General features: G+C 41.1%; 3 protein-coding genes and 1 pseudogene across 4 annotated transcripts; 2 read left to right on the forward strand and 2 right to left on the reverse strand.

Annotated features, from left to right (window-relative positions):
- Positions 1-345: 345 nt before the first annotated feature.
- Positions 346-2356, reverse strand: LOC135349003 (proton-coupled folate transporter-like). Its single transcript, XM_064547447.1, has 4 exons — positions 1089-2356; positions 938-1021; positions 705-867; positions 346-567 (listed from the first exon to the last, which is right to left on the reverse strand). Exons 1-4 carry the CDS (start codon positions 2293-2295, stop codon positions 438-440), a joined length of 1584 nt encoding a protein of 527 aa, XP_064403517.1. The 5' UTR covers positions 2296-2356; the 3' UTR covers positions 346-437.
- A 91-nt stretch (positions 2357-2447) lies between these two features.
- On the forward strand, positions 2448-5033 carry LOC135349002 (proton-coupled folate transporter-like). The gene is made up of 4 exons (XM_064547446.1): positions 2448-3825; positions 3913-3996; positions 4482-4644; positions 4714-5033. The coding sequence occupies exons 1-4, from the start codon at positions 2505-2507 to the stop codon at positions 4928-4930; spliced, it is 1785 nt and encodes a 594-aa protein (XP_064403516.1). The 5' UTR covers positions 2448-2504; the 3' UTR covers positions 4931-5033.
- A 1330-nt stretch (positions 5034-6363) lies between these two features.
- Positions 6364-8810, reverse strand: LOC135349004 (uncharacterized; annotated as a pseudogene).
- A 131-nt stretch (positions 8811-8941) lies between these two features.
- Positions 8942-11503, forward strand: LOC135349008 (proton-coupled folate transporter-like). Of its 2 annotated transcripts, XR_010398844.1 has the most exons (5): positions 8942-10190; positions 10379-10462; positions 10684-10846; positions 10973-11043; positions 11270-11503. XR_010398844.1 is itself a non-coding variant. In XM_064547450.1 (4 exons), the coding sequence occupies exons 1-4, from the start codon at positions 9041-9043 to the stop codon at positions 11424-11426; spliced, it is 1554 nt and encodes a 517-aa protein (XP_064403520.1). In that variant the 5' UTR covers positions 8942-9040; the 3' UTR covers positions 11427-11503. The 2 variants fall into 2 exon arrangements, 1 of the variants encoding a protein (XP_064403520.1); XM_064547450.1 differs by lacking the exon at positions 10973-11043.
- The last annotated feature ends 25 nt before the right edge of the window (positions 11504-11528 follow it).

An 11528-nucleotide genomic window follows, 5' to 3' on the forward strand; every position in this document is an offset into this window, starting at 1 on the left:
AGCCAGAATTCCAGTGAAGTCTCCGAACAAACCAGTGAGAAAGTTGTGGATTAATAGACAGGGGACCTAGAATAAGCACAGTCATCATGGCATGCAAGAATGCAAGATGCTATTTGTTCATAATAGTACCAGATCATTTGAGTATAGGGCCACCTTTCTGTCAGCATTATATACAGCCAGCGTAATTGTCCAGTGAGCTGCAGAGTGAGCTAGCTGTTGAGGCAGAAGGAGCCATTGGGGAATGAAAATTAATTTTGATGATCTGTAGAGAAATGTCTATCCTCAGAAATTTGCTCTGAGAAAGTGCATCATTGTCTTCTGATCAGAATACTCTATGACTGCTGAGCTTGTGCAAAAGCAAATTTGGCACAGAATCCTCACACTTACAAATCTATAAAACAAAAGAGTAAAAAATTAGCTAAGTCTCTCTGATCTTGTTAGCTAGAGTAAAATTTTTGTCCACTAACAAGTAGTTTATCAGTTTCTTTATCCTGACTTGAGGTCACGGTATTTGATGGTACTTTGCTACTCTTCCATCGTTGGGACAATTGTGACACCATCAGTGCACTGCATTAGTTTTATAAGAAACAGCATTAGATCTAGTTCTAGTCTAAAACGAACTGCACAGCGTCATAATTATGTACACAGAGCGAGACAATAATATCAACAGCACAATGACACAATAGCTATATACGTGTACTCACATGATCATTGGGTATGCCAGGACGTCAAACAGGGCCATGATAAGAAAAATAAACCCTGGTGGTAGATTGTTAGTTTGCGTTAGAGGGTAGAGGGGAGGCCATAGTAAACTTGACAGTAGGGACACAACTGACTGAATTGATGCTACAACAGAAAAAAGAGCTCCTGCAGAAAACGAAGAGGGTGGTTCTGGTTCTAAAGACATCGTCACACACATAATGAAGCAGCTGGTTACCTTGATCTCCCTTTGACACCAGTTTAGACATTAAACTTCTTCCAGCAGCCCATGAAATCGCTTCTACACCTTGCACCACAACAACTGCAAGTATACAATCGAAATGACATTGTATAGCACACATGTGCATATAAAATGTGTGTTTACTTACTGAAATACAGTTGAAAGGTTTTATTAGCAAAGCCTGTCAATATGTTGGCAGCCATTTGAAATGATATTCCCACAAAAGCACTCACGCTATCGGGTAGTCTTAGTGCAACACTAAAGGAGAACAAAACAAGCGTCACACTTACAGCTCGAGCAACTGATTGCATAGACTGGAGAATTCCAATAACTGTAGCATCAACATCAAATGGAGGGGCTTTAAGAAAGTAAACGCTGATTAGAATATTTCCTTCGGTATTAAATAAAGGTAGGTTCAGCATTACAACTGCTGCCCAGAGCTTCCACGCTGAGTACTGTGGAACTCTGCCCAAAAACATTTTCAGGCCTCGCAGAGCAACTTGCACGGCATTTGGTTTTTCTTCAATTCTTTTTAATCTCTCTTTACGTGATAAAGATTCGGGGACCAAGAATAAAACCCACAAAAGGGAAACTAGACAGCAAGCTACTACTGAACCCATTATGGGTAAGAAGTTGCAACTGTTTTGATTTAGCCAATACCCACTTAAAAATTGTCCCAATGCACCACCAATGGCTAACATGCCTTCAATTATTCCAATCCTAAATGTTCTCCATTTTGGTGAGCTGACATCTGCAATGTAAGAAAACGATCCAGCGAGAACTCCAGTGAAATCTCCACACAAACCAGTGAAGAAGTTCGATAAAATGAAGTAATATGGGTTCAATTGAAACCAGATGATAAAAAATGCTAGTATACTTTGTAGCAAATTACCAAACAGAGCCAAAAGTAACACAAGTTTGCGACCGAAGCGGTCAGACAGAGGACCTACAATGAGCACAGTTATCATTCCTGGTATACGCACTGCAAGCTGTCCATACAGCAACAGATTTGTGGAATATGACTCCACTGTCTTGTGAGCATTACAGCCAGCGTACTTGTCCACCAGAGAGCTGTTAAGGCAGAAAGAGCCATTGGGGAATGGAAATGAAGTGTTTTGCAATAAATCTGAGCCAAACCTAACAAAGTAGTATTGCTGGTACAGCGGAGTAAAGAAAAATCTAGAGAACATGTATAGGAACAGAAGTGGTTCAATCTTGAACACTTTGCTTTTGTAAATCAGAGACACAATCTGCCATGGTCTTCTGATGTAGGACATTTCCATGCCCTCTTTCCTTTTCTTTAGAAAAGGTGCACTCTGTAAACTTAACTCCTCATTCTCTGTAGATCTATTCATACTGGCCGGGCATGATCTTTTCTAGATATAATGTGGTCATGTGGCTAGGCTATGATTAGAGCATATGGGGTGGGGCTGCCCTGCATACAAAGGTCACCTCGCTTATTAGCATATCTTAGCCTCGATTCAAGGTCGCACAAAGGGCCTTGTAAAGGAGGCTACTATTATGGTTTAGTGGTCATTAATGAAACCACACCAAAGAAGAAATAATGGAGACAGTTTTTGAGGTCAGTGGAGAAAATGACTCCTTGCTGCAAAGCGAATACGGGAGAAAGAAGTCCGTAAACTCTGTGGATTCTGAGGTATACCATTCAGCTAGCTCAAGGCTGACAGCTACAGGAGCTACCATGACCTCTGCTAGTGGAAAGTGGGACTCAGCTTTGAAAGAAGAGAGAAAGTCTGGATTTGTTTCTTTCAATCCCTGTGCACTTTTCATGCTTTTTCGAAATGCTAAAATCCTTACTGTGGAGCCTGTGATATTCCTGTACATGTTTGGGACATATCTGTACTTTCCTCTTTATCAGCAGTACTTTTTCAACCAGTTTGCAATACAAGAAATTCGTAATTCCTCGAAACTGCCGAATGCGACTTACTACTGTCTAAGCAGCAACGAGACTGACAAGTATGGTGGAAATGGTACATCAACAAAAGTGGAGGCGTTATCATCGTATCTGAACATCTACATATCGTTAGCCAATCAAATTCCTTCGATCATATTCACTCTTTTGTATGGGCCGTTGTCAGACAGATTTGGAAGACGTCCAGTTTTAATGATTGTAGCATTGGGTGCCATTATTCAGGGTCTACTTTCACTGGCAGTTGTGTATTGGAATTGGAGTGTCTATCTGTTTATATTGACCAGTGCCGTTTCTGGAGTTTGTGGTGACTTTGCTGCCGTTCTCATGGCATCGTTTGCTTATATCTCTGATATCAGCTCTGCCAAGTGGCTCACATTTAGGATTGGACTAGCAGAAGCTATGTTGTTCATGGCTGGTGCATTAGCCGAAGGAACAGGTGGTCTTTGGTTTCAGACGCTCAGTTGCAATTTTCTTCCACCAATTGCTTTGTACATTGGTTGCAATGCACTGCTTATGGCGTATGTACTGCTATTTTTACCGGAGTCACTGTCAAGGAAAGAGAGGGAAAGACGAGCTCTAGGCAAGCCAAAGGGGATTCGTTCTCTGATCCGGGGTTTTAAGATTTACTTGTGTCAAATCCAGGAGTATTCGGTTTGGATGTTGTGGGCAGCTTTGATAGCGATTTTTGTGCTTGTAATGACGTCGGCTGGCTCTCAGAGAATTCAAATTAGTTTTTTCAAATCTAATAAACCTTTCGATTGGGATCCTACAACCATTGGCTACTATCAAATGACTGCTCAGTTGTCACACATGTTTGGACTGTTGTTAATATTGCCTATACTGGTAGCATTGAAGCTACCGGATGCTCTGATATCTATCATAGGCTTGGGCTTTAATGTTGGAATGAACATTTTCACTGGACTGGCAAAGAAAACCTTCGAAATGTTCATAAGTAAGTTTGTTTTGCCAGCTGTTGCACTTGCTATTGTGCTACAGACTAATTCGTCAACTCATGTGACAATGTTTTATCATTGTGCAGTTGGTGTGATACAAGGAGTGGAAGCTATTGCGTTTCCACCGTTGAGGAGTATCCAGTCTAAAGCAGTCGACAAGGCAGATCAAGGTGAGTTGTAGTTAATCCAAGGCGCGCTGCAGAGCCATGGGTATAGATTTTCTCATAAAACTTCGTTGTTGAATGCAAAAGCTAAGACACTGGAACTTGGCACGTTGCATGCTAAAGTAGCTTTCATTTAGTCTATACGCACGCACGCTCTGCGTATACCACCCAAAAGCCATAGTTTTTATATTCCGTTGTGAAAATGCCGTTTAAGTGGAAGGCCTTGCCCCGGATGTGGGAGTGATGTACTCTGCGGACAATAATTTTGGCAAAGTGCTTTGACTATGCTATTTTAATATAACGCTGAGGGTTCTGAAGTGTTCCAACGTCTAGTCCCTGTGACACCAAGTCGGTTCAAATGGCTCATTCGCCAGTTATACGGTATACACCCCAGACTTTCCTTTTTATCAGCTACCCCTTAACTATCACCCTATATGCCGTATCGTTCACTCCAAACACTTGTTTACCCTCTTTACTTATTGCCTGTGTAGGTGCCTTGTTTTCTGTGATTGCCTCGGTGGAGGTTGGAGCGACTCTCGTCTCTGGTCTCATCTTCCCTATTATCATCCCACTGGTGCTTAGTCATGGCATTTCTCCCGGAGTAGACTACCTTCTCATGGCCTGCCTGTGCATCATCCCTCTCTGTATGCTCTTGTGAGTCATTTATATTACAAAATGTTAGACTAAGGTTAATGAGCAAATGAGTCTGTCTGCTATATCCAGGTTGCTGCTGTTTTGCCGTAAGAGAAAGAATCTCTTTAAGAAAGAAAAGGAGAAGACACAGATTGCTAATGTCCCTCCTCAGGACATTAACAGTCCGGAGTTCAGTACCTCTACGGAGAAGGACAGTTTGTTGGCCCCTGGACATCGTGGAACCTATCCTTATAGCACCACTGGAAAGCGTCAAGTTAATAGGAGTGGAGTCAGGAGTATGATTTGAAATGATTTAGTTGTGTACAATGTTTGCTTATAACAAAATGCACTATTATAATTTATATGCATGTATACTTGTATGATGACATGAATCGTTAAACCACTTGTCAGGAGCATTGCTAAATCTAATTTCTTCGGTATCAGTCTAGTGTAGAGGTAAAATTATAAAACTTCATGTACATCGGCCCTGAACAATAAGTCATCCTGGTTATATGTCAAATGCCATCGACTGGGTTGAAGAGTGACATTGCAACACTCATTAAACTTATTACGTAATGTGTTTCCACCGCAAAAACGTAGGAGATATTTTCTGTTACTGTTTTCAATGACATCAATGGTCTTGTTACTCTTTTTCTTTTCCTAAGCCTGCCTCAGATTGGCTGTAAATTACCCTTCTGCACTTGTTATGTGTTTGCCAATGATAAGTACTAAACAGGGGCGTTTCTAGAGATTGAAGCAGGGGGGTGCTCAAGAGAACAGAAAATGTTTACGCCCCCGCATTTATTGCGGCGCGTCTTTTACATGCATAGCGTGATAATAAGACATAATTATGAGTCAGTCGTCTTGTCATGCACTATTCTCCTGGGGTACATCCTAGCAAACTAACAACCATTGGAATAGCAATGCTGATTGCGCATGCTCAATTGGGTATGACTTGTAATCGTGAGATAGAGCTGCACAGTTAGCGAGCTAGCTACTGAGTGATAGGATTAGTTTCATGGTTGTCTGGGAGGACAGGGGGGTGCTCAAGCCCCCAAAGCCCCCCATTGTACACGCCACTGCTAAACTTAGTCTTATTACTGTAATAGGATGGAGTGAGTGATACTTGGTTGGGTGCATTACCGAAAAAGTTGACCAGTTTTGGAGCCAGTATATCCTCTGCATTAACGAAAATGTTGTTTTTTATACCGTATAGCGGGTATTATATATAAACTTTCTCGGAATGACCGTTAAGTTTTCGCGGAATAGCAGCTTTTCTGCAGCATGCATGTAAGCCAAGAAGTCGCTACTTTTTTACATGAATTTAATTATTCTACTAGTCTCAGTTCCAGGCCGCACTTAAAAACTACATTGTTTCAAGTGGCCTAGAATAAAGGCTAGGACCTAAGGCTACATTTTCTGATTTTGACCTCCATATATTTAGGACGTGACAAAATTTCAACGCAGCAGTCGCTACTTTTAGAGGTCAGAAAATTGATAAAATTGAGGGTGTCACATATTTGGAGGGTCGCTTTAATTTATTGTGTATGAGAAGAATCATTCAGGTCTATGATCATGAGGAGAATCATTCACCCTATACGAATATTATGTATGCTTTAGTATGCTGAATTCCATGTAGCTTACCTTCTTTCTCTTCTACGTGTTTTCGACTGAAGTCTTGAATTATTAAACTGAAGTCTTGAATTGAGACCTGGCAATAATAATTTATTGTCTGTCATCTATAGAGCTATTTCATGTGACGTCACAGTCACGTGAAAAATGCCTAGTCAGCCATGTTGGTGTACAGATATTCATAATATCACAGCCAAAAAGAAGGGTGGGGCTCACCATAGATACTATAAATCACAGTCATGGTTTTGTGCGTAGTGATAGGCTGCTCGAAGCGCTCTGGGCGAGATAAAGAAGTATCCTTCTATAGAATTCCTGCTATAATAAATGGCAGGAGTGCTGTTGAGAAAGAGCTCAGTAAAAAAAGGAGAAACGGATTTCTGGCTGCCATTTCACGAGAAGGTCTCACCAATAAGATATTGGTGAACGATCGAATTTGTTCAAGACATTTCATTTCTGGGAAGCCCGCCTATCTTTTTGATAAGAATAATCCTGACTGGCTGCCTTCCTTACACCTTGGCCATGAGAAACAAATGATTGCTGATGTCTCAAGATGGGAGAGAGCCAAAAAAAGGAGCAGCAGCTTACTACCGATTTACTCTGATGCTGTTGATGATAATGCGAGCGCGAGCGCGAGTGCGAGTTTACCTGTAGATGGGAGTGCGATTGTACCTGTGGACAATGATGAGAACCAAGCGAGTGCGAGTGTACCTATACTAATAGACAGTGATGAGAACCGTGCGAGTGCGAGTGTACCTGTAGATGAGAACAGTGCGTGTGCATATACACAAACAGAAGAATCATCCAGTGTTGTTGATTTAAGGAAGAAGTTAACCGATTGCCGTAGCATTATTGAAGATATGTCTAAGAGGCTTAGCGAAGTATTGCCACCCTTTTGTATAAGATCTCTTCAGAAAGATGATGATGTCCGGTTCTATACAGGATTGCCCAATGCCAGAGTATTGAAAGCAGTTTTTGATCATGTTACAGCATCACAAACCTGTTTAGACACATGCCAAAAACTTTCTTCTTTCCAACAGTTTGTGCTTGTGATGATGAAAATTCGTTTGAATTGTCCGAATCAGGATATTGCGTTTTGATTTGATGTGAGGCACCGATATATGGCCATTCATTACTAATGAATAAACCGTTGTCTTGTACTTCAAACTCAGCATGCACTTGAGTAGATTTTGCAAAATATCGATCTCTTGCTGGTTTTTCGTGTTTGCAACCCCAGGTAGTTTGCTTGCTTTTGAAACAAAAAGCCTCGGGATAACAAACACGTTTTACTAAGCTCTGGGAAGGGTTTAAGGCATCGGTGTGACACAGCTTTCATTTTTGACGCAGTCACCCTTCCAGCTCGAAATTTAAACCAAAGATTAGACTTAGCTTGATTCCTGGTTTCGATTTCAACCTTTTCTGCTTGATTCTTAGTTAAAAGTATCTTAAGTGATGCACATTCGTTAAGGAGCTCTTGATATTCTAGAGTCATGAATTTAGGATCATGAAGCAACTGAAGAGGCCTAGGAAGTTCATTACATTTTACAAATTTGTCCGAATAATTAGGAACCAATGAGAGTACTACTGGTATTGTACCGCAATGATTTAAGCTCTCAAAAAAATCACTCATTTCCTTTTCATCAGGGATATTTGTGTATACCTTTTGCTCTGTGCTAGTAGCAGGATGATTATCAGATTGTTGCTGTTTAGAAGTAGAGGAGGAATCGATCATTTCGTCCAATTTTCTTTTTTTACTATTTGTAGAAGTGAAGTCAATGTGCCTGACGGGTTTGTATTCTATCTTCTTCAAAAAAGATGGCAAAAGCCATTCACACTTGGTTTGCGTACACGTTTCCTTTCCATTAATCCTGTAAGCAGCTTCCAGATAAAACAGTACTGCCGCTATATGCGTACAAACCTCTCCAAGGCCAGCCATACAATTACAGTGAGCACAAGACACAGCACCTGTCAAATCAAGTATGATCCAACATGCCAAAGGAGTATCGTTTAAGCGCTGAGAATGTCGAACCTATAATTTATAGAAAAGATTTGTTTACTGTCCATATAGTACATACGTATCTACATGTAAGCTACATGAGCAAGTGAATTCAAGCATTGCATACTACTTCATCAGTGTCATAATCAGTACATGCATCTCATTATCTATGCACTTACACGGCCAACTGTGAGGTATGATCCACACACTGTCCAGGTACTGACATCCTTGACCCATCCACAAACAAACTGATTGTATGCTTCAAGCGATTTTCTGGCTTTGAATTGTTTAGATGTGATGAAACTAGTCTGCAGGATCAAGTAAGAGACAATATCACTTGCCTCTAGTGGTGGAACATGATCTACTGGCTTTCCAAGGGCTGCTGAAAATGGATCTAGACCACCAATCACTGCTATTTTCTCTTTGTATCGCTTTATAGCCTCCAATCCCAGAGTTGCAGCGTATGAAGATAGATGCTGCATCTGCACGATAGCTAAATGCCGTATTTGCTACACCTGCCTAGCGCCTGTGTTGAACAGTACACCATGCGTGGGCGGATGGATGAAATGGATCACGTGATGAAATAGCTCTATAGCTAGCTAGCTGGACCAGTCATCACCTTGAAATTTTTGATCGTGCATGCTCTGCGCATGCTCATTGAAGCCCTGGGACATTTCCCTGGCTTCTAACTCATTAAATACAAGCAAGGACGTATACGCCCTTGATACAAGCCAGGAGGATCAGGAGATAATATTACATGAATGGCCGGCTGCAGCTGGCAGTGACAAAAATATGGACAAGAGTGCTTCGTTGAGAGTCGAAAGAAGTGTCTCTCTCAACCCTATCACATTCTTTCTTAGATTCCGCAGTGCCAGGATCCTTACAGTGGAGCCTGTAATCTTTTTGTACATGTTTGGTAGTAACTTGTACTTTCCTCTGTATCAGCAATACTTTTTCAACCAGTTTGCAAAAAATGTGATTGGAAATTCCTCCGAGTTACCCAACAGCACGTATTACTGCCTTACCAGTAACCTCACAGACGAGTATGGTGGAAAAGGAACGTATGTGGAAGTGGAGACGTTATCCTCACACTTAAATATTTATGTTTCTTTATGCAACCAAATTCCATCAATAATTTTCACACTTCTCTATGGCCCGTTATCGGACAGATTCGGTCGACGACTTGTAATTGTCATTGTTTCTTTGTCAGCCATTACTCAAGGTATGCTTTCATTGGGAATTGTCCACTGGAACCTAAGCGTGTATCTGTTTATGTTGAGTGGAGCAGTTGCTGGAGTGGGTGGTGATTTTTCCTCTGTGCTTATGGCTTCTTTTGCATACATTTCTGATGTCAGCTCTTCAAAGTGGCTCACCTTTAGGATGGGTGTAGTGGAGGCAATGATGTATATGGCTGGGGCAGTGGCGCTAGGTGCTGGTGGACTTTGGTTTAAGATGCTCAACTGTAACTTTATCCCACCAATCATGGTGTTCATTGCCTGCCATGTTCTTATTATAGCGTATGTAGTGCTGTTTTTGCCGAAATCGCTCCCGAGGAAAGAGAGGGAAAGAAGAGCTCTAGACAGATCTACTTGTTTTGATTCTTTAATTCGTGGATCCAAGATATATTTCTGTCAAATCAAACAGTATACAGTATGGGTACTTTGGGCTGCTTTGATAGCGTTTTTCTTCATGGAATTGACATCAGAACGAATTGCTGTTTATTTTCTCAAAGCCAAGAAGCCTTTTGATTGGGATTCCTCAACAATCGGTTATTACCAAATGACTGTGCAACTATCACACATGTTTGGACTGTTAATAGTATTGCCTGTACTGGTGGCATTGAAGCTACCGGATGCTCTGATATCTATCATAGGCTTAGGCTTTAATGCTGGAATGAACATTTTCACTGGACTGGCAAACAAAACCTTTGAGATGTTCATTAGTAAGTTTTTTCTTGACTGATCACATGTATACACAATGCAGGCTGTGTTAATCTGGTCCCTTATAATAAGAGTTTCCTCTGTTCGCTGATAGTTTTTATAGTTAGTGTGGTGTGCCTTTGTACAAGTTTCAGAATGATTTAAGTTTTGATTTACGGTGTGACCCCTTTTAATGCTTGAATTTGTGCAGTTGGTGTGATACAAGGAGCGGAAGCTATTGTGTTTCCACCGTTGAGGAGTATCCAGTCTAAAGCAGTCGACAAGACAGATCAAGGTGAATCACATGATCTGTAAAACCTAATTAACGAATGGTAACTGTAATGACGGCCTATTTCCTGGCTTGTTGACTGCTTGAAAGTACCTCCTACTTTTAGGCCTTTTGACATCCCTGGAAAATTATTGTTTATTTGTCTATACACATTAATTGAAGTCCGTCTATCATACTCTTTCATAAAGCATGAATGATTGCATTAGCTCATTCATTTTCTCTGATAGGTGCACTGTTCTCCGTGGTAACAGCAGTAGAGAATGGCGCTTCACTTGTCTCGGCTCTCATCTTCCCAATAGTTATTCCTCTGGCCCTCCAGCATGGCCTCTCTCCAGGAGTGGTCTACCTCCTCATGGCAAGCTTGTGCATCCTGCCACTGATATTATTACTGTGAGTTTATTAGCTCGTTATAAGATTCAGAAGGGTATTATACAGTAAACTCTCACTAGTCCAGCTCTCTGAATTACAATCACCTCGATATATATACCGGCTGGCCGGTTGTTTCATATTGCACAGATTGCTAGCTTGATCAACAATGCTGCACAAAACTTCGCTGAAATATGGTCACTCGCTATTCCGTATAACTGGTCAGTTCTGGCTGCCCAAACTAGATTTTTAATTTTAATTTTTTTACGTTTATTACGGCCAAGTATGACGTTTTGGGTGTGTGGCCGGATTAATGAGTCTACCAGCATGTGAATGATGTGTTTGATTTATATCTCAGTATCACAATGACTTGCCTAATGGCAGTTGATAGCTAGCTTCCTAGCATTATAATCTTACAAAAAATGATAACCTCTCTCTCTTTCCCAGGTTTCTGCTCTTTTGTGGCGGCAGGAGAAGAAGCCGGACAAAGGTGCAGGACACCAGCACCCGGGGTATCCCAGATCCTCCCCCCTTTTCCACAAACAACCCGGATATTATTTCCTCCTCTGAAACTAGCCCTTTGATTTCATCTAAAGATAAATGATGATTAGAACTAGAGCTCATTATTTTCAGTTTTTTGTTATTCATTTAAAATTTAATTGGGGTGAATACTACCATAAACTCTTTGATACTACATGTAAGTTTA

This window comes from Halichondria panicea, chromosome 15 (assembly GCF_963675165.1).
Source record: "Halichondria panicea chromosome 15, odHalPani1.1, whole genome shotgun sequence".
Classification (NCBI taxonomy): domain Eukaryota; kingdom Metazoa; phylum Porifera; class Demospongiae; order Suberitida; family Halichondriidae; genus Halichondria; species Halichondria panicea.